This window comes from Electrona antarctica (genome assembly GCF_951216825.1).
Source record: "Electrona antarctica genome assembly, chromosome: 17".
Taxonomy (NCBI): Eukaryota; Metazoa; Chordata; class Actinopteri; order Myctophiformes; family Myctophidae; genus Electrona; species Electrona antarctica.
This window is the reverse complement of record NC_136798.1, coordinates 21,805,504-21,828,566: the sequence shown is the minus strand read 5'-3', so window position 1 is coordinate 21,828,566 and position 23,063 is coordinate 21,805,504. Positions and strand designations below refer to the sequence as shown.

At 41.4% G+C, this 23,063-nt stretch overlaps 3 protein-coding genes across 4 annotated transcripts in view; 2 read left to right on the top strand and 1 right to left on the bottom strand.

Annotated features, from left to right (window-relative positions):
• Positions 1 to 23,063, bottom strand: part of LOC306940366 (uncharacterized protein) — a 50,237-nt gene that overhangs the window by 17,533 nt on the left and 9,641 nt on the right. For both annotated transcript variants that reach the window (XM_079525408.1, XM_079525409.1), the window contains exons 5-8: positions 10,858 to 10,934; positions 9,652 to 9,751; positions 703 to 850; positions 222 to 321 (exon numbers count right to left, since the gene is read on the bottom strand). In XM_079525408.1, coding sequence (XP_079381534.1) covers positions 222 to 321; positions 703 to 850; positions 9,652 to 9,751; positions 10,858 to 10,934 — 425 coding nt within the window. The remainder of the gene's footprint in view (positions 1 to 221; positions 322 to 702; positions 851 to 9,651; positions 9,752 to 10,857; positions 10,935 to 23,063) is intronic.
• LOC306940367 (12-(S)-hydroxy-5,8,10,14-eicosatetraenoic acid receptor-like) lies at positions 4,571 to 13,161 on the top strand. The gene is made up of 3 exons (XM_079525410.1): positions 4,571 to 5,354; positions 6,013 to 7,980; positions 13,143 to 13,161. The coding sequence occupies exons 1-2, from the start codon at positions 4,806 to 4,808 to the stop codon at positions 6,481 to 6,483; spliced, it is 1,020 nt and encodes a 339-aa protein (XP_079381536.1). The 5' UTR covers positions 4,571 to 4,805; the 3' UTR covers positions 6,484 to 7,980; positions 13,143 to 13,161.
• LOC306940501 (12-(S)-hydroxy-5,8,10,14-eicosatetraenoic acid receptor-like) lies at positions 15,665 to 21,571 on the top strand (the record flags this gene model as incomplete). The annotated part of the gene is made up of 3 exons (XM_079525599.1): positions 15,665 to 15,831; positions 17,621 to 18,026; positions 20,636 to 21,571. The coding sequence occupies 3 exons, from the start codon at positions 15,665 to 15,667 to the stop codon at positions 21,116 to 21,118; spliced, it is 1,056 nt and encodes a 351-aa protein (XP_079381725.1). The 3' UTR covers positions 21,119 to 21,571.

The following is a 23,063-nucleotide window of genomic DNA, read 5'->3' as shown; positions in this document are numbered from 1 at the left end:
TAGAATACACCTAATGATGAACCACTTTTAAAGCCATTTGTTATTACTAGTATTAGTAGTTTAACAGAACCTTCCTTGTGTGTGAAAACCATTATTTGTTAGGTGCTATTGCACATCTATTCTATAATTCTACCCAGAGGGTGCATGTTTGTTGAATAATGCACTAAAACATTGACTCTACAAAGTAAGACGAATGTGTTCCTTCATGCAGTATACTTTACCTGCTTGTGTTTGGGTTTGGTGACTTCATCCACTTTCAGTTGCTCCTCTACAAACTCTTCGAAGGTCTTCTCTCTCTCTCTCAGAGCAGGTCTGATAGGCCTTGCAGACCAGTGAGAAAACATTAAGGCCTTTACCCTGTCTGCACATGGCAACTACAACCACAACTGTAAAGTCATTCACATATAATACCATCTAAATACAAACATAATCAAACTGGAGGATTTTGGAAATAACCAGAAGTGGCAACTGTTTTAATCAAGGAAAAACCACCCTACAACACTAGAACATGTGGTGTTCAAATAAACGTACAAAACAATCTTTCAGTTTAGAGTTTACTGAATAAAGCAGGGGTCTTCAACAGGGGGTCTGGGACTATGCTATCCAAATAAAGCAAAAACAAAAAATAACATATCATAAAATATACGTGCAATGTCCTGCATACCATTCCCTTAGACATACAGTATGAGTATGATATAGTACCTGTCTTCGGGATTAGCGGGTGGGACTCTTCTGACACCAAAAGGACTGAGTTGATCTTTGACCTGTGCTCCATATTCATTTGTAGTCTCTTCTTGGATGGGAGACAGCAGTCTCTGCTTTGATTGTTCTTTCTGAACAGCACAGCTGCCTAAATGAGAAACAACAGGGCAGCTGGAGTAGTGTAATTATGAAAAGCATTAAATACTGTATACGATGAAAAACAAGTGGTGAGATTCAAACATTGACCATTAAGAAAACACAAATCCCCCACCCAGGGCTACTTGGATTTATTTATGGTCAGGCTTATTTATGGTCAGGAATATTCATCATACATCTTCATACATCAGCCAATCAAATCATCACATTCCGTGCAACAAACACATTTCGTGCTCAAACACACCTACGCGCAAAGCTGTGCATAGGAGGGGCCCTCAAAAATCTAGGCGTTTAATATAAAGACAACTGTTATAATCTGGCATTTAATTTGAGGAATGTTTAATGTGATTGAATTCCAGCTATAGAGGGTATGCGCATGCTTAAAGTGAGTTTAACATTGTTTAACGTTGTTTAATGCAATCAAATAGGACTTTTCTGTTTGGATGTATGGGCTCAAGGCCAGAAAGTAGTTTTTTGCCACTCAGTAGTTGTTCCTGCATAACGTCCGGGTTTGATGATGATGGCACGCACATACCCTCTATTGTGTGCATATGAAAGTAGTTGCTCCACTTAGTGTAAAGGTTAAAAGCCTGGCTTTTAATCACTGATTACAATAGGCTATGTTTACATGCCCAGAAAAAACAGATTACTGTGTGAGTAATCAGAAAACTGTGTGCAGTGTACTAAACCCCTCAACCTGAGGAACTGACCTTTTAGTCAACTACCTGGTATGTCTTTCCTTTCCCAAGAGGGAGCATCAGGTTTTTGCATAGACTCGTGCAGTCGCAAAAATACGGGAGGTACCCACTGCCCAGTATAGGGTTCTAATCCAAATCTCCCTTTTAGTCCAAATCTTTTCATCGAATAACCAATCTACATGCCCATCTGCTATTTTTATAGAATTTCACCCCAGAATACAGGCGTGAGAAGTGTGAGACAACCTCTCAAGTCTCCACACACTTTTAAATGGTTCATTAACTACAACACTCATACAGTTCATGCTAATCCTAGTCTAACATAACCTCACATCACCAGGCTTTCCACCTAGGAGGAAAGCCTGGTCTGTGTTACAAAAGTGCTGTGTGAACCGGTCTGGAGAGGATGATATTGTTACGTCATGTTGTAGTATTGTTTTGTAGTCATCAGGCAGGAAAAATCATCTGGAACTTCCTTTTCCCTCAAACCGTAAAAATAACAATAAAAGCTCTCGTAGCCAAAAATCGGTCTGAGGGAAAAGGTCGTTCCGGATGATTGTGACTACAAAACAATACTACAACATGACATAGCGATATCATCCGCTCCTGACCGGATCATAAACCCGAAAAGGAATGCTGCCCAGGCTAAGTCAAACCTGTTTTGTCAACAGAGAAAAGTTGTAATGGAGTATCCAGCCTAAGGGGTTCTAATTGTTATAACAATTACACCCCCCCTCCCTTTCTTTTTTTCTTTGATGTTGCAAGAAAGATGTATGTGGCGCTGCTCTGCGGTGACATGGGCACAAGGGCTACGCTTGCATGCGGGTCCTTTGTCCAAGACAAATTTCTTCCTCGGGAGACAAAATAAAGCATAAAGCTTGAACCTTGAACCTTGAGAGATAATATGTCATTGTCCTCGGTTTGCAATTGTGCGTCAATATTCAGTTAAAAACACCTGTTGCAATAATGGTGTGCAAGAACTGGATGGGGTGGGGTCAGTGATGAGTAAAAGAAAACAGGATACGGCCTGGGCCATGGCTCAGTGGTCCAGGCACCTTGGCTGGTAATCCAGTCTGGCAGTGTGCCGCGAGTTCGACTCCCGATCCCGACGGCCTTTATTGCATGTCTTCCCCCCATCTCTCTCCCCATTTCCTGTCAGCCTACTGTCTGTCCCTCCATAAAAAATATAAAATAAAGGCGAAAGCCACAAAAAAAAACAGTAAAAAAAAAAAGAAAACAGGATACAAAAATAAATATATAAAAGAATGATCTGTCCTAAGGAAAGTCAGGCATGTGTCTGACAGGGACAAGTCACATACAGTGAAAGGAAAGACATATAGCGACTAATATTCCTGATCAATACAATAGAAAGTCCCTTCCTTTGAAACAAATGTTTCACTTCAGGCTTATCAATAACAGACACCTGGACACCAGATGTTAAACCCACATAATAAATTCTCCCCAGCGCTACAGCAGCTCAAGACTCAAGAGTGGGTTCATGCACTCTGCAGAGGCAGCATTTGCTGAGTAACATAAGGAGAAATGCTTTCCTGGCACAAACTGTAGAAAGCATATTTTCCTACTGTTCGTTGTTGCCTTTGATCACTATCCCAAAAACCTCCCCTGATAGCCAGTGTGGAGTTGTGTTCGAGTCAGGTATTTGCTTAACCATTTAGTGCATATTATTTTCTTTCTCTGACTTGGATATTATGGCTCTGCTGTATTATGCAAGACCTTATGACCTTCTTGGTGAGAGGACTTTAAATGATCTTTTTGTTTCCTACTACCAGCCTTTTGAAGAGTCCACCAATAACTTTCAAATAATAAATCCACTCTGGAACGAGGTCGTGACTTGTGCCATTACTTATTTCGGAGTTGTTCCCCTGGAGAAAGTCTGCCCTGCATGGCAGACCAAGACTTGTCTGGACTGGCTACTAAACTGCAAAATGAGTTTGAGGCATGTGGGGTTAAATGAAAAAAAAACGTCATCCCTTAGGACACAGCATTCCAAATGCCTTGTTTACTTTGCCATACATAGTAGAAAAAGCGACAGAAGCGGTATCTGTCCCCCCTTCATTCCTACGTGTAAATCTCTCATCGATTCCCATGCACATTGCATGAAAATTTGTCATTCGATTCCCAGGGATGTACTTTATATATCCTCTCTAAGGAGACTCTCTCACAGACTCCCTCAGTTACATTTTTATCATAGAGAGAAGATAGAATTTCCACGTTGACTCTAGGCCAGCGTTCCAGATGGAGTTCTATATGCATTTCATCAATCACAACTTGTCATTCATGAGAGACTCCACTTCAACGCTCTTCCCAGAAAGGCAGCAGTGCTGTCACGCAATGCAAGCGCTTGCTCTCTTTTTCCATCTTTTTGTCCTTATATCTTTATTTCTTTTCTGTCCTTTCTCATCCATATTGTTGTCCCAACTGATGACTCAGTGGAACGCATCCAAATAACAGTTCCTTACAAGTTATTGTGGAATACTTCCCAAAAAGTGAGGTGACAGTGAAAGGTTTTTCCCACGGGGTTAGTCATTTTTCTGACGTAGAATGTCAACTTGCTCAGTGGCTGGCTGATAGGTTGATTGCCTAGATAGTACACTATGGGACTTGACAGACGAGCACGGCCTGATATCACACTTTACACTACATACAAAGTTTCTCTCTTTCTTTCTTTTTCTATTTTAGTTTCATAAGAAAACTAAAAACTAAAACATTGCTTTCACCAAGTGTGGTCAAACCTAGATGTTGTCCATACATACTACATAGCCTTGCTAAGCCCCAGTTTGCCCTGCTGAGGAACAGCAACTGGTGACTCACTGTGTGCCTTGGGCAATAGGGAGGAGCTAAGATAACAAGTCTGAACAGCCATACAATCCCAAAGAGGCTGCCTGCGTGTTGCCTACTAAGAGCTCAGCTCTCAGCACCGCCAAGACAGAATTACTTGCAGACTTCTACTTTCATTATCCGCTTTCAAAAACAAAAGGCTGCAAAACTGCAAAACAAAAGGTGTGACGGAATTCCCCACCTCTGCGTTTAAAAAACTTTTTTGGGGATCCATTTTTCTGCTTCATCCTGGAACACTGCAGCTTGCTGAGCAAGAATTGCTGTGAGTGAACAGATCTCATCTTGGGAACAGAGGACACAGAGTTACACAAACAAACCTTTTCACGGAGGAATGAGTATTTCTCTTTTGTTCTGAGCAGTATAGTGCATAAGATCTATTTGGTGCATTTTCAAATGGCACAAGCACAATACCACGCCATTGAGGACTGCGAGGCTTTTAACAAGGCGCTATATAAATTCTATGCAGCTGTGATGATTATTATTTTCATCTTGGCTCTGCCTCTGAACGCCTCTGTCCTCCACCTGTTCGTCACCAAGCTGAAGTTCTGGAAGTCCAACTCCAACAACATCTTCCTCTTCAACCTGGTCCTGGCTGACATCCTGCTGCTCTTCTGCCTGCCTGTGAAGGCGCACAACTTCATCCAGGGGGAGCGGCGCAGTGCTAATGACTTTGTGTGCAAAGCCATGCTCTTCATGCTGTTCCTCAACCGGGGGGCCAGCATCGCCTTCCTCACGGTGACCTCCATCGACCGCTACTTCAACGTGGTCCACCCGGGCAAGAAGAACCTCCTCAAAGCCATGAAGAAGTCCCCTCAGATCTCCATCCTCATCTGGCTATGCCTGCTGCCACTCACCATCCCCACCATGCTGAAGACCTTCGAGTGCTGCAACAGCCTCAACGGACAGATCAACAACGGCACCTCAGAAGATGCATTGATCAAGGTACAGTGTAGAACACCAATCATGTAACATACACATGCACGCATCATCTGATGCAAATTTGCTCAGACAGAAACAGTCAAACAATCTTTATTAAATGTTTGTGTCGGCGTAATACGCTGGCTCAGTAGGCTAGATAATATATAAAACAAATGAAAATAAATAATATGTTAGTGTTAATATCTCTGAAACTTGACTTGACTCAAAACACATCATTTTGAGTGCATGGTGGAAAGTGAACATACAACAAGTCAAGTCTATTTGTACAGCCCTTACCACACCCGTGTTCTAACAATACCTTTTTTGCTCTGCAAATAATGAAGCGAGATATATGTTACATTATTACATAATGACTGTAACCAGATTCTGTTAAGAAAACTAGCTTCAAGGTTTGCAGGAGCAGTAGTTGTGCATGAGCTGGGCCTATTCGTCCTCTGAAGAACCTCTCCTCACAATGTTTATTTATGATGTTAATGTTATGTACAGTATGACAGAAATCCATTCAATTATTATTGTATTATATTATAAAATACAACCTAATCTTACAAGTTTCAAAAGCCATTCTTCCCGTTCTAAATTGGACCGGCGTAGCTTCACAGTGCACCACACAAAACAGTGATTTTGCTCACGAGTCATTAAGTGGACGGTGCTTTCGTTTCAGGAAGTGGTGGACATCGTGCGAGAGGTGGTCTTCTTCACGCAGATCCTCATCCCCTTCATAATCCTGGTCTACTGCACGGTGCACATCGTCAACCGCCTGAGGCGGAAGACAGTCGGGGACAAGACCAAGCTGCGGCGGGCCGTGTTCCTGGTCACCTCCGTCATGGTGGTGTTCTCCCTGTGCTTCCTGCCGTGCACGCTGGCCAGGATGATGCTGCTCATTGCCCGGGTCCAGGAGTGGAAGGAGATCACCGAGGACAGAGCGGCCCAGGTGTTCGACGGCCTCATGGTACTGTCCTACATGGACTGCTTGCTGGATCCGCTCATTTACTGCTTCTGCAGCACCAAGTTCAAAGCCCTCTACCTCAACACCTACTTCCCCTTCTTCCTGAAAGAGGACATTGCACTGCCGGAAACGAGCGGTTCCCATGGGCAAGTCTCCAAACCCAAGGACGATAACAACGTCCTTTGACCACGTGAACCCTATAGCTTCCCAATTCTGGGCATGTCATAATGGGTGAAAATGACAGACCTACAAGCTCACAATGCGACATGTTATGATCTTATAGAGCTGTATTTTCAGCGAGGTGATTTGAGCTGGAAAGCGAAGGGACCGTGTACAGATCCCTGGGGGACCCGAGTCATTGTCAAGTAAAGGGTTAATGTCACAGTGCCACCCATAAGCCAACTACCAGGAGATAGAGAGAAAAACTTGTCCTGATGAATGATAAGAAAAAATCCCCAGCATACAGGACTTGGTCTTCAGATGAAAAGACAACCTCATTTCAAATTACCTTTCAGATTTGTCTTATAATAGACATGACTGCAACAACCATAGTGTAAGTTTGGAGGTGAAACTTACAGTTTTAGTTTTGCTTTTATGAGAAGAGGACTTGATGGCTGTGTAATCTTCACAAAACTATACAGCAAGTGTGCAGCGTGTGTCAATGAAAATACTACAATGCCTGTTCTTACATGCAGATGATTTGAATCAGCAAAAGGAGCCTGGTTAACTTTGTAATAGACATTTTTCAATCTACATATTATGTTTGAAGGAGAATGCCTATCAGGCTACCATCATGTTTGTGAAACTGGCATTACAAAGGAGACTCTTTTGTGTCTCCAATAGGGAACCACTGCTGGTCATCAAATTATTGACTTGACAAAAACAAAAAATGAATTCAAGTCTTCATGGGTTGAGTAGAAAAAGAAAAAAAGAAAAAAAATTATTTTGGTGGGGTGAACTATCCCTTTAAGCCTTGTCTTAAGCCAAATACAGAATGTATCATCATCTGACATCATTATCAGGAAGGAAATCTTTCCAAATCCTTTTCTACAAAAGTACATGTTAGCTTCAGATCCCAGACCAGGAGTTTAAGATACTCTGGCGAATGGAAGCAGTGGTGAGTAGTCAAAAACATTGATGAAACTGTCCCAGGCCAGATCAGAACATGTCATTTTTTAGATCTCCAGTAAAATTATTTATTTACTCAATTTAGTTCTCATGCTGGTCACTATGCCATTTGAAATCTGTGGTATTCCCACTGAGCACATCCTACGTGTGTCACACTATTGTTTACCAGACTGTAGTTAATGTATAATAACTGACGCACACACAGGCCAGACCTCTGTATGCGATTTGCTCCCGATTGCCAGCTGAACAAACTACCTTTATGATATATTATGCTTGACTATTTGTGATGACACGTCTATTGCTAACTGTTTGGCTATTAATAGAACACATCCGAATCGGAATCAGCTTTATCAAGGCGGTATTTACACATAGCTAAATCATGATTCGTACAGGTTCAATTTCGTCTGACCGAGGTCATATCTTCCAAATGTATGTGTCATGTTTTACGGGCAACAGTGATTAACAGTTAGAGGAAGTGCAGTGCACTGGAAATGTTATTTCTGTATTCTACATTTCTACATTTGATGTGATTCCAATGGATGTTGCATAGATGGCGTGAGAAAACTAAATGAATTGCATTTAGTTGCATGGAGAGTTGAAACTATAGTATTTTCAGTAAAAAAAAAGAAAGAAAAAAAAAAGGAAAGAAAAAAGTTTACATATTTAAGTAATAGGACAATGTAGCATTGGCTGGTTTGACTAAATATGTCCCCCAAAATAAATTGACACATCACACAGATGTTATCATTTGTAATAATAATAATTGTGTAATAACTTAAAATTTGCAATTGAAAATCAGGCCTTATAATTCAAGATCAGTAAATACCTCAGCTTTTTTTCCCTCACTTTATTTTAGTGTTGCAATGTGAAAAATGTGTAAATAAAATGTGCTTTAATATGTTTGAGTACACAGTATATTGTTATTTAATTTGGCCTGAATGTTCAAGATGATATTTAATAACTAACAATTTAATAAAAGTTTAAAAAAATGGTTTGGGGATGGATTACAGCATAACTTGAGTTGTAGTGTAACTTTGCAGCATCACTACCAGTGTAAATATGTCAACAACAACAAAAAGAAAGAAAACTTACAGTACAGCTTAAGCCTTATGTATCAAAGCTTACATTAACTGCTTTTAAAGGGGTTGAGAAAGTGTGCACTTTGATGGTATCTGAAAATCTAAAATAAGTCAGAAAAGTAGAGTAAACTATGTAGCCAAGTCCAGACTTGCATTCTGACGATTTAACTTTTGTTTTCAAACTGTCATAAATGTAAGCACAGTTGTACTTGGTGTGATCTTATAAGGGCACATGTACAATTATGGCCAGAGACATTTCTACACTAAATGCAACCTCATGACTGTCAACATTACTCCAAATGCAAAAGACAAAATTGATCATGAGCACCTAACCCTAAATCTAACCCCAAGAATGTGTAATTCTATGAGTCACCTGACTCCATTAAAGCTGGAAGGCATGAACCTGTCCACAATGTCAGTCAGAGAGCAGAACCAAAAATGAAAGGGATTTAATTAGCTTAGAGCAGGGGTTCTCAACGTTTTTGGCTGGGGACCCCGGAACTGCTTTGGCCATGTCTCGCGACCCCGCCCCTCCCCCCTCCCCACCCCCAATACAAACTGACTGCAAAAATAACCTTAATATTAGAGAAAATATATCATAAATGAATACTGAAACCAGATATAATCATTAAGGAAAGTTTATGCATGTACTATGTAAACTCTTTTTTTTGACCCCCTCAAAATAATTTGGCGAGACCCACGGCCACGGGTTGAGAACCCCTGGCTTAGAGATCAGTTAAAAACAATATTTGGCAAGCAACCATTATCATCATGGCTAGATAATACAAATGAATAGCAATCATGAAGCATTTATGTGAGGCACCCTGGTAAGTCAGCCAGTTAATGCTTTGACTGCATAATTGCAACTTCACTAGTTAAATTCCTGACTTCAGACCTGTGTTGTTATCTTTGCCCAATACCCTCCCCTCCTCTCCAACTCTCTCTCCACTGTCATTTAAGAATAATAATGTTGAAAAGTTGAATCATTAAAAAAAGATGACCTCAAGATTAAGAAATTATATTAGATATAAAAAAAATGTCAGGGCTGGCATTTGATATCCCATTGCAGTAAAGAAAAAACAAACAAAGCTGTATAGTATGTTGTGATGTGCTGTGATGTTTAGATGCATTTGGGAAGCATTCTTACTCTGGTTAGGGCATGTTGGGACAGAATGTGCCCTGGGGCTGCTAACAGCTGACTGGGCAGATGACACCACGGCTGCTGGTAACTCTGCGGAGCTCGACCTCTGAGGTGAAGGAGAGACAGAATGAGGGAGACAGAGTAGTGCAGTGGTTTTTAACCAGTGGGTCGGGACCCCCAGGGGGGGGTCCTCACATTTCTTAATACCTTTTTAATACCTAAAAAAAGAAAAGAAGGAAAAAGACCATTACTGCATCAAAAGTAATCAACAAACTAAACAATATAAAAATCTGCAGATATACAACGTAGATCTGCTATTTTCACAATATTTATCTGTGGAACCGAGTCAAACAAAATGTAGCTCCTACAATTCCAAGTGATTGTCAGGGTGGGGGGTCAGTCCCCAGTTCAAATATGATTGTTTTGGAGGGTACCAATGTGATTATTTTGGGGGATCACGGCCTGAAAAGATTGAGAACAACTGGAGTAGTGGACAGTGAATGATAGGAGAATGTGATTAGGGTGTGAGTGGATATGATTGTAGAAAAGAGGGGGTAGAAAGAGAGAGGAATAGTATAGACAAGAGGGGAGGCTATTCTTTTTTTTTAATCAGCTTAGCTTTTCTATCCAATCCAGAAAGAGCACTAACTGTTAGAACAGAGACAGGCGGGGACTCCGGGGAGTAGGGTGGGGCTACCAGATATTTGTGGTTAACTGCATCAGGAGTGACAATAAGTCAGTTTAGTGAAAAGCTTGAGATTGTTTTAATAATGTACCCATTGTTTTTAAACGTATCCACCTATAGTATTAGTCTGGATTTGTCTATCACACAGGGGTCCACAAGGCATGTACTGAACTCTCTCTCTATCAGCTGTTTTTTCACAGGGACACAAAACCTGAATTTCATGTCATTGTCAGGTTTCACTTTCTGCCTTTTGAATAAAATGCATTCCATTCTGGCATGTAAAGTATGTTCAGAGATAATGCCTAATTTAACTCTAATCCTAATTACAATGGAGTGTAAATGATAAGATTAGTGAAAGGTCCGGGTGACAAGGAAAGAGAAAAAAAGGTTTGAAAAGCCTTTATCAATTACAATGGAGTGTAAATGATGAGATTAGTGAAAGGTTCGGGTTACAAGGAAAGAGAAGAAAAGGTTTGAAAAGCCTTTATCAAAATAGTCTGATCTCAGTACTTTACAACAATCATTACCTTCTCAGCGCTAGTCAGTGTCAACATAGGTGGGGTGCCAATAAACTGGCCTGGTAGAGAGGGTGACAACAGCAGCCCTGTAAGAAAGAAAGAAATGAGAGAAGAGGGAGAGCGAGAGAGACAGAGTTAAACATAATCATTTGCGGTATGATCCTGTTGCATTTAAAGTCATTTATTTTTGAGGGGCGCCATTCCCTGCAACGTCTGTCTGGCTTTGTGTGTGCCCCCCATGACATCAAGTGGCAGCCAAGTCTATGGACTTTTTATGTTTGCTTTAAGCATGCACCTGTTGGGATAAAGTAGACCTTTAAGCAGTAACCATTAATTATGAGAGTGTGCACCCTAGCTGCATGTGCTCAAGCAAGGTCACAGAGCGACAGAAAGATTTCTATATAGTGTCTGAGAAAGTAGAGACACGTCAGAATTCTCCATGACAGAACAAGCCTTCTGTCCTGCTTCCAGGGGCCCCGACTGACGAGCTGATACGGAAGCGAATATGATTCGCGAAATAACAGGTCGTATATATGTTACTCATATTCAAATGCTGTTCTTATTCATCTTAGGGGAATGCCCCCGTATAACCAATAAATATAAGCCAGTCTAGGGCCTTTCATTGTACGGTGGAATGATTTAGAAGATCAAAGCTTTGGGTAGTGGGTAATCTCTGTGTGTGTATTATGCCCCCGGACCTCAGGATAAACAGAGCACCCACACATCGTGTAGCATCACACCCCATGACATCATGTGGCAGCAAAAGACTGAGCGTGAGTTTTGTTGAGTATTAATTAGACAGGGAAGGATAGAAAACAAGTAGACCAACAGCAGGAGGAGAGTGCGAGTACATTGTGAAATCAGAGATACTATTTCAAAAGCGTGTGGGTGTGTGGGTGGAAAGACAAAATATGAAAGATGAAAAAACAGCCGCTGCCCAGGAAACAAGAGCTTGGACAGAATTCAATTTACAGATTGCAGTGCTCAGCGCAGCCTACGATAATGTAGGTGTCAAAACCTTAAACATGCAGACATAATATTATCATCACCCTCCCTGTGGTGCCTAGCAATAGTTCCTGAGCAATTGAGCAAATAGCATTGGGATGTGTGAGTGCGGACTAGCCAACACCGACTTGGGCCTCCTGAATCGCTGCTCTCCACACCCTCCAATCCAGCATCAGGGTCTGCAGTGTTGTTACAGTAGCTCTGCTGTAATCTCTCAAGCCTTTTGTTCAGATGGGATTGGCTCTGCTGTCACGCCGCAGTGTGTTTACAAAGGCAGTGTGCCTCTTTCCTTTCCTGGCTGTTCCTTGGGTTGGCTCCCAATAGCAATAAACAAAGATGTGTTGAGAATGTGTCTATCATTATTGTACTAGTATTCCATATAACACTTTAGTCATTCAACAGCGCCTAAAGCTCTTAGTGACCAGCAAGGAGTGTGCATGTTCAGTATCCCCAAGAACACACTGACAAGACACAGGTAGCGGCTGCCTGCTGCAGATATCAAACGTGCAAACTGTATTCAGGTTATCTTCCCCCATGTATTTACGGACACTCTGACAATCCGACATAAAGTGTCTTAATTATTGGGCTCTCTAGAACTCTACTGGACTCAGGATGGAACATCCTTCTGACAAAAGATATCCCCTAATTTGTTTTGTTAATGATGTTGCACTGTCTAACACATCTTTGAGCACTGTGTGTCAAAAATCTCCCATAGATGTTCAATTGGATTGAGATATTGTGACTGTGAAGGTAATAGCATATGACTCAGATAAATTGCATTAAACCATTCATTTACTAGCATGACAGAGAAGGAGATCAGCCGGAGAATCGGAGCGGCAGGGGCGGTATTGCAGTCGCTATACCGCACTGTTGTGACGAAAAGAGAGTTGGCCAGAAGGCAAAGCTCTCACCTATGGTCATGAAGTGAAAGAATAAGGTCGCGAATACAAGCGGCCAAAATTAGTTTTCTCCGACGGGTGGCTGGCATCTCCCTTAGAGATAGGGTGAGAAGTTCAGTCACACGGGAGAGGCTCGGAGTAGAGCCTCTCGGGCATCTCCCTGGAGGTCCTCGATGCACGTCCCACTGGGAGGAGACCCCGGGGCAGACCAAGGCGCAGATGGAGGGATTACATCGACTCACTGGCCTTGGAATGTCTCGGGATCCCCCAGGAGGAAGTCACTAATGTTGCTCTGGAGAGGGAAGTCTGGAGCTCTCTGGTGGAGCTGTTGCCCCCGTGACCCGACTACGGATAAGCGGCTGAAGATGGATGGATGGATGGATTTACTAGCATGGCATGAGAAAACTAAGGATAGAAACATTAAATCATAGGATGAATCCCAGTCAGAATAACTTTGTATTGATGAACAGGTGACTGGCTGTGTTTGTAGGCCTACAGTTAAATTCAATCTGCAAATTTTGAAACAGATTAGGCCTTTCTTGACAACCGCTGCTGCTAAAACATATCTCCACTGCAAGATTTTATCACACATTGTTTCACAAATTGGTTGTCCTGCAACCAATTGAACAACTTTTCAAGAGAGCCAGCAAGGCTTACACAAGAAACCAAACTCATATACCATCATTGTAGCATTTTGGAAAAGTATTCATATACATATATTTAAGCTTTGATAATTTTAAGGCGTTTAAAAGTCTCTGCTTTGTGTCTATATGAACTCCTCCTCATTCAGTGTGTGATTTTATCCACAGGAAAATGAACTAGGTCAGACTCTACCAGAGGAGACTGTGAGGTCCCTCGTACAGACCACTTTCAAAACCCAACTAAAACAAGGGTAAATGTCTCAAACATGTGATCATCGATACATTTCAAATCTTAGATATGTCAAAATAGGCTTTAGATATTTTATTCTGTATTAGACTTACAGTAGTAGGCAGTTGCATATGGTGTGGTGTATGGTGTATTTTATGTTTTTGTCATGTTATTGTGATGTTTTTATATTTTTAATTATTTTGTCCATTTTGAAAAATACATGTAACAGGGTGTCTGCACTGCAGGCTTAGGCATGTCAGATTTAACTTAAATACCTTTACATTTAATATTGTGAGCTTGTAGATCTGTTCAAGCTGTTACTTTGGGCTTGTTTATCTGTAAAAACAGACCGATTAATCGGACCGATTCATTAATCGGTCTCGATTAATCGAACTGATGCCGATTAATCTAAAAACAACTAGAATCAGCCGATACCGATGTGTTTGCCGATTAATCTCCCATCACTAAAATAAAGTAAAGTTTAAGTGCCAACAAGCCAGAGAAACTGTCTGCACCGTGATGGCCAGCTTGAGAGGCTGATTCTGCTGTGGTCAAAATGTACCAGTCTCCAGGTTGAGAAATACTAAGCTAGAGCACATACCTAAGCAGTCACAGTAGACATATCCACAAATAAGTGTTGCCTCTTATTACAACACAACACTAAAGGCAAGCAAAGCTTTGCTCCAATGTTTATATTAGAATGCAGTAAACTCTCTTTACAACTTCCAACATACATTCCATGGTGCTGTGAATGATGTTGGCTAGTAACGCCAGTCATAATGTAATGGCTTCCGATCCGGGTCATGACCTCAGTCGTATGCCTCCGGTTCTCTCTCATCTTAGCTGTCTCTGTCGCTAGATATACACTGCTGGGTAATACAGTTGTTACTATATATACACTGCCTAGTAACGCAGTAAATACCATAAAGAATATGCTTTAAAAGACCAAATATATATTAAACCCCCTCCAAGCCCCCCTGCAAGTGGGAGCGCTTACTTGAGATGTGTTCCTATTTCCATTGGCTTTGACATAAGAGCTGGCTCTCATCATATCACATGTACACATTTCAATCCAACAAGCAAACTGCATATTTCAACTGTGTTGCATGTTGTCTTAGGCCCCATCCTTATCCACAGTGGAGGGTCAAGATGTAGTCGTCATACTCAAAATGCAGTAACCACATACCAAATATTTAAGTTATTTAAGACATATTTTGTGTGTCGTTTTATGCATTGGGCACTGAGCCACCATCCATGTCCCTCCAAACTTGTTGACTAAAGGACAAGTTCAGGCATGATGTAGGTCATGATGACATTCCACATACGTTTTTCCACCCGGTATTTTCCCCTGAAAATAACTACAACAACAAGGAAATAAAGCAATGAAATTCCCAGAAAGACAAGGGTAATACGGAAATCACGTCATTAGATCACTGTCTCAAATGTTGCAGATGAGATGGTTATCGACACTCCCCGAGACTTGCCATGATGACAGGGTTTGAGGTGGAAAGATGAGACATACAGGAGTTGATCACTGAAGCTTCGCAGACAGAGATAAGCCCCCTCTCTTTAAACCACACCTCTAAAATGATTTTTGAACGCCTCCTCAGTCTGAGAGACCAGTGCCAGATCCAGTGTGCAGGAGAGCAGGCACACTGACAGAAAAGGGCTATTTCTTCAACTATTTGGAATCATCTTTTAGTGACCATACATATATTTACAGTACATATACTGTATATATTACGTCCGATGTACGTATGCTTTCTCAATGTTTTGACAGTGCAAGCTGGGGTGCACTGACAGAGGGTCAGAAGCAGCTTCGGGCTCTCAGAAGGGTGTTGTAGAATTTGACGCGTCTCGGTGAGGAGAGAAATCACTGCCTGAAGAACAAGTACTCACTGGGTGAGAGGGTAGCTCAAAGGTCTTCCAGCTGTTACTACCTACCACTGAGAAGAAAACTGCTGATACTACGATTACAAAGCCTGTGGAAATAGTATTACTGCTGGACACCTGGCAAAGACGAGCTCGTTAAAAAAAAAACTATGGATGTGTCTGGGAATTCAACACTGATGACAAATGTGACGCCGGCTCCTGACCACTGCAACACCACTAATCCTGTCACATATAAGATCCTCTCATGGCTGATGATTGGAGAGTTTGCGCTGGGCCTGCCGCTCAACCTCACGGTCCTCTACATCTTCCTCTTCAGGTTTGGGGAAAACATCACCTCATATGCAAACATATGTTTATAACTAGGGCATTTCATTGTAATTTGACATGGGAACCTATATTTTATGGATAAAATCCTTGACAAAAGATGCCTTGACAATAGATGATATAAATCACATGTATTATAGCAAAGGGCTGCGCGCACACACACACACACACACACACACACACACACACACACACACACACACACACACACACACACACACACACACACACACACACACACACACACACACACACACACACACACACACACACACACACACACAGTATACACAACTTTTCGCCTTTCATAATTCAGCAGTATTCAGCATCTCTTAGGGCAAATGAATGTGCCCAGAGGAAGCCACATGGAAAGTTTCCTGCTTGACATGGCCAGATTGTCTTAATTTGTGGGAGGGCAATACAATTTGTTCCAAATTGTGCAGTGGTTAACCAATGCACAAAGTAAAATCCTCAGTGTAAATGTATACATTTGTAACTGGGTGCACAAATGTAACTAAATGGGCCGGTTACATTTGTACAAACTCTGAATTAAATGAACACTGAGGACTTTACTGTGCATTTGATCAATTGTTACAAGTTTGCAAAGATCTCTATCATAATGATGGAAGATGCTGACTGCTGAGCCATTTATCTCATGAGCATGTTTGGAGTGATGCTGTATTGCACTCAAAGTTTAGTTTTATGTCACTTTATGACTACCGCTCTATGGTCTGGTCATCTGCTGCAAGTGGTGATCTCGAGAAAATCTAGGTTGTCCAAAATAGGGCAGTCCAGATTGTCCTGGGTTGTTCACTATGATCCAACATGAGCTGCATGCTTGCTTGCCTCTCCTGTCTTTCAATAAACAGGTACTGTTCAGGTCAATCATGACTCATGAGTCTTATACTGCTTGGTCAGAGAACTAATGTTTTAACAAGATTTTATTTATAGGTCATTATCTCCCTTTAACCTGCTGTGAAACCTCTACTGCATCCACAGTAAATTGTTTTTTGCTAGTTTTACTCATAATTAACCTTTTAATTACTGTATTATGTATTGCGTGTCAAGTCCTGACTTTTTAACTTTTGGGATTCACAATTTATGTTTACTAATGTTTACTATGTTTTTTGGTTGTTTGTTTATTTTTTACCCCAGGGAGACTGGTTGCTAGGGCACCAGCTAATGTGGTTCTGTAATCAAATCAAATTAAATCAAATCAAATCAAATCTAAATCAAATCAAAATGCTCGCTGGATGAGGTTGGACAACAGCCACACAAACATCTTTCTTAAAACATTACATATACTGAGTCCTGAGCTTATCATTGCCGGATACATAAGGTAATATGTAACAAGAGCACTGTGATTTGTACCTACAGAAGAATGAACACACCAAGGTTGGGTCTAAAAGGCTTATATAAATCATTGTTTTGTGCTCATCTAAATCCAATAAAAAACACACAAGGGTCTTAATTCATTCACCAAATACAGATTTTTGCTATTTTTGAAAAATCATGAAAATGTGGTGCAAGTCTTTGAATATATATTCTTTCAGAGCGAACATTTTTAACTCAAGTCTTTGCTTCGGTGGGGGGGGGGGGGGGGGGGACAACATATTTTCAGACGGGGGTCCACGGCCAAATACAGAAAAAGGTTGAGCACCACTGACATAGAAACATAGGTTTTTCAGAAAACTGTCATGATTCAAGTGTCAAGACATTTGTAGAATCAGTTCTCAGGTCTAAATGGGTTAAATGCCACTTTTGTTTCGTTTCCTGCTCAGGTTCAAGTTCTGGAAGACCAACAGTATCTTCCTCTTCAACATCGTGGTGGCTGATTTCCTGCTGGTCGTGTGTCTTCCAGCCAAGGCCTACCACTTCCAGCATGGCGTGAGGCGCAGCAGCAATAGATTTGTGTGCCAGACCATGCTCTTCATGCTGTTCCTCAACCGAGGAGCCAGCATCGCCTTCCTGACCGCCATGTCGCTCGACCGCTACTTCAACGTGGTCCACCTCGGGCGGGGGAACTTTATCAGGGTCATGAAGAAGTCCCCTCAGATCTCCATCCTCATCTGGCTCCTCCTGCTACCTCTCACCATCCCCACCATGCTGAAGACCTTCGAGTGTTGCAACAGCCACGGACGCATGTTCGAGACCGACCCCCAAGATATCACTGACACCTTCAGAGAGGTACAGATCGGCTTTGGTTTCTAAATGAATTGACTTGTTTTTGCTTAAGAAAAGATAATCTTGTATATATGTTTTTAAATGAGAAAGATCACACACTAAAGCCCAAACCACACCAAAGGGTTGGGTCGGGACAACAGTTTTAAGGTAAAGCACACATTGAGTTGCAAGGAGCTGCATTGGTGTGGTTGACCATAGAACGTTTTGTCCTGACCCGACCCATTGGTGTGGTTTGGGCTTAAAACCGACCATCAGGATGAGAACCGGTGCCTCTCAAACAGCGACCACAGCAGCATCATTATGGAATAAGGTTGGAGTACACAAACGGAGAATCTTAAACATCTTACAATGAATGCACCACGTCTCTGTGTGTACAGTATGTGTACGTGTGAACGTCTGTAATCCACGTACCTCGAGAACCATTCACCCCGTCCACTTCCAATTTGACACACGCAGATCCACACCACCACCCACCACCACAGGGAGTGCAGTACCCGGTGTCAGATACACGGTTGTCCAGAACCACCACAAAAGGCTCTGGCCAGACTCTGCCAGTGGACTAATGAGCCTAAGTCAGCTCACCTGTACAATTCCCAGCATGGCAACACCACATTTGCATCGTTCCCAAGTAGGCCGGTGGCTGACGGGCACAGGTCTAAAGTTGTGTTTGCAAGTTTCTTCTTCAGACTGCTTCAGAAGAGGAAATGGGAAGCTATTTATACCCATCCCTTCATTGCTTGATTGATAATGTACGAATGAATGGATCATTTTAAAGCGATTTGAGCACTTGGAAAAGTGCTATAAAAATGCAATCCATTATTATATGATTTGATGTAATGAAGGGAGGAGTATAATTGGCTTCCCATTTCCCATACTGAAGAAGACACTTGCTGTCGAAACATCCATGTGCTCGAGCCTTTTCCCTTATGATACCTTTATGTAATATCGACAAGAAGACTTACATTTAAAAACATGCTGTACCAATGTGTTCGTCAGGGTGAGTCACAAACCGAAACAAGTAAGAGATGTTTATCCTACCCATAGCTGCACGTAGCAGGGTACTGTAATCTGTTTGTGTGTTTGATTCCTAGAAAGATAACTTCAGAAGAGATTCTCCAATTTCTCCTGCATCTGAGCTCACATATAATATACACACTTGTCTGCTGATGATACATGGTCGTACTTAAGCCCCCTTCCTTCCCATTGCACTGAAAGCCGTTATTCCACTGGCAATGTTCTATACTGGTGTAATGTACCGTATGAACAGCAGCCGGTGTCCATTAACCTTTTATTTTATTCCATTAATCTCCCCACTCTCAACCTTGTATAATGTATGTAACTATTCACCCACAGCTTTAGTGGGAATGAAAGTGTCAGATTTCCATACCACATACAAAACTGCTTCATAAGAACAATGTTGACGTAATTAAGAGGTTCTCTAAAAACAGCGAATCGATGACATCAGTTATCATCTTTGACGCCAGTATAGTTATCATTCGTCATCTCCACTTTTTGGGCAAGGTTTTAATTCAACTGCCATCGATTCCAGTACAACATTTTTCTTTTAAAAAGTAAAAATATGTAAAACAGTATGTGATTATATTGATTGTAAGTCCACTTACAGACAAGCTTAGCTTAACATTACTTAACAAACTGCCCACTGCCTTGCATTGCCTAAATAAAATGCTTCACAAGAAGAAAAGTAGGGATGGGCGATATGAAATTGCTGGACAATATCGATATCCGATATAATTAATTGCCGTTATGGGCTGGCCAATAACTGATATAAACCGTTGTCGATATGATCTAATAATTGCCCATTCTGAAAAAGGCATATAAACACTGAATTTATTCCAAAACTAGGGATGCACCGTTATTGAAATGTTGGCACATATCCCAACATAAACAGCTTGAAAGTAATATTTGAATTTAAAATTGTTCCAACTCGTTGACCCTTTTGAAAGCTTCTGCAGCCTTCACCAATAGCGATATGATGACCCAATTGCCATCTGTGTTTCAAAACTAAGATGACATCTCAGAATCAGAATTAAGAAAAAGTGTTAGTTGAAAGGATTTTTTCAACATGGCAGTTCCAGGAATAATGGGCAAAAGAGAATAGAGGGGAAAGTAACACCTTAACACAGAACAGGACAAATAACAGGAAGGTACAGTACAGTCAGTTCAAATACTGTACAAAGTCCAGTACAATGTACAGTATACATCTGCTTTTTGATCTATGGGAAAGACATCAGTAAACAGAGATTGTGGTGAAACACATTCTATGACCCTGATGCTTGTGCATTATTGCAATATTATGTGAGGAAAAACAGAAGAGCAACACTTCCTCAGGTGAGTAAGAGTCAATGCGCCAGTCAATGGTAAGAACCACATACCATTTCTGTAAGTTATTTTCCATCCAAAAGCCCACTAGGGCCCACTGACAGGCTGGGCAGTGTCACTCATTAGCTGGGGGTGTTGAATGTGAGGGCGGAGACACGTCAGCCATCACTGGCAGGGTACAGCAGCAGTGGTAACAGCAATGTATGAGACAAAAATGTTGTTAATATTCCCTCATTTTAATCTTTTTGGGTGTGTTTTATTGTTATTTTCAGGTGGTCTTCTTCACGCAGATCCTCATCCCGTTCTTCATCCTCATCTATTGCACGGTGCGCATCGTCAACCGCCTGAAGAAGAAGACAGTCGGGGACAAGACCAAGTTGAAGCGGGCCGTGTGCCTGGTCATCTCGGTCATCCTGGTCTTCTCTGTGTGCTTCCTGCCGTGCACGCTGGCCAGGATGGCGCTGCTGTTTGTGCGGCTGAAGGAATGGCAGGAGGTGGAGAACGTGGTGGTGCAGGTGTATGATGGATTCATGGTGCTGTCGTACATCGACTGCCTGCTGGATCCGCTGGTCTACTGCTTCTGCTACTCTGGCTTTAAAGACGCCTACCTGGACACTTTCTGCCCCGCCGTCATACGCAGAAAGCTCAGTATCGACTTTTTCACTGGAACCCTGACAACGACCGCTACCTCAGGAACTCGAATAACGTCGCCAGTTATTACACCAGTCACCCTGCCGATGATAGACAAGAACTGACTGTCTTTCGTTTTCACTGTCTTTGTTGTTCTTTCATCGGGGGTCGGCTTGCCATCCCAGCATGTGTTCTATTTTCAGAAGGGGTCAAGAGAAATTGGGACTTACAAGGACAACATGCTCCCAAAGGGTGCAGAGCCATTGAGCACGGGCCACATTATTCAGATAATATGACTTTTAGAATTGGCCCTTGTGTGATCTGCAAATCAGTTTAGGAGGATTTATGAAAGCTCAACTTTTATGAAAGCTGCTGCAAAAGATCAATGATTTAGTTTATTTTATTTTTTTCCTTTTCTTATTTTGCTTATAAGTCACCAAAATATCTGTGTCAATATTTGTGCATTTCTAATTCATGAACTCGAAAACTTATCATCACATCCTTCAAAAATACATTTCATTTTCTTGTTAAAGTACACAATGATTTACTTGAATTTTAGGAGGCTGACTAAATTTAAAGTACAATGCTTCAAGTCAGATCAAGCATGGATTATCTCAAAGCTCAGGCCTAGGGAGTTTTCTGACTGTCTGGCATTTCTGTTGATACATGAACATCAATTAAATCTGCATTAATTTAATATGAATATCCAAACCAATCCAATACCAATACATATAAATAATGTGGATTAGATATGAATACAGCAAGGTAACCACTTAAGGCCTATTTTATACTTAAGCTGATCGAAAATAGCTGATTTACAAGCGCTCTAATGCACAGTGATGCGTTGTAAGCTTCTAGATATGCTATTTTCAACATTATTTGAAAGATCGTGAAAGCATATGGAAGATTTTGGGAGGCCAGTGTGAAAGTGGTTAGGGCAAACACACATCCTCAGTGACCTGGTCCATGCTGCTGAATGTCAATGTGGTAGGAATGAATGTACGTAGTCAATATGATTTAAGATCATTTGTGAGTGAGTTCAATTGCAAAACATCAGACCCGTCTGAACTGAGTATTGCTGTACTGTACGTACAAGCTCTCCTCCCTGGCCTCTGTGTGTGTGTGTGTGTGTGTGTGTGTGTGTGTGTGTGTGTGTGTGTGTGTGTGTGTGTGTGTGTGTGTGTGTGTGTGTGTGTGTGTGTGTGTTTGTGTGTGTGTTAGGCTGCGCAACAGACAGACACAGGAACACAGCCAGCCAGGGACACACATAGCTGTCTATAGGAGTGGCTAGTACCACACAAAAACAGCAGGACCTGTCTACTGTCTTGTAACATAACATTTCATCCGCAGTATTCCCCTATTACTCAACATCAGTCCATGTTGTTTCATAACTTGCAATTGCTCAACTATGTGGAGTAGTAGTGCTTTTCAAAAGCTGCTGATTTTTCTATATACCACTATATATATATCACTGGAGGTTTTATAAGTGATACTTTATGGGCTTTACAACTTTTTGCAGTGCAAAAGGTTAAGCTGTTGTCATTCAGCTGAAACAATGAGGACAACTGGTCTTACACAAAGCAGTTGATCCACCCACTTCTCTATGGGTTAATCAAATTTTAACCAATTGAAAGTGTATTATTATTATTATTATTTTACATTTTAGTGCAACTACTGTAGTTGACAGCACTGTTTAAGTTTGATTCAGGGTTACAGTTGTTGAAGTTTTGTCAGCACAGCAATAAAAGTTGACTTCTTACTACAAAGTAAAGCTTTGATGGAAAAAAATGGAATTTCAAAGTCCAGTGTGAATGAGGCCTTTTTAGAGATGGAAAACATGTCTAGACCATGGGAGATGTCTAGACCATGGGAAAATCTACTGAGAGAGGAATCAGATATACTCCATACTGTTTGGTTTTAAATTAACTAATAAAACAAGGGGAAGTGCCTTTGAACTTTGTCAAAATAAACTGGGAGGTACAGTTTATGCAGTGAATTTGAGTCAAATGTTTTGGTGATGTTGCTTTAATAATGTTTTCATATCACTCAGGAAGTAAAGTTGTCCGTTGG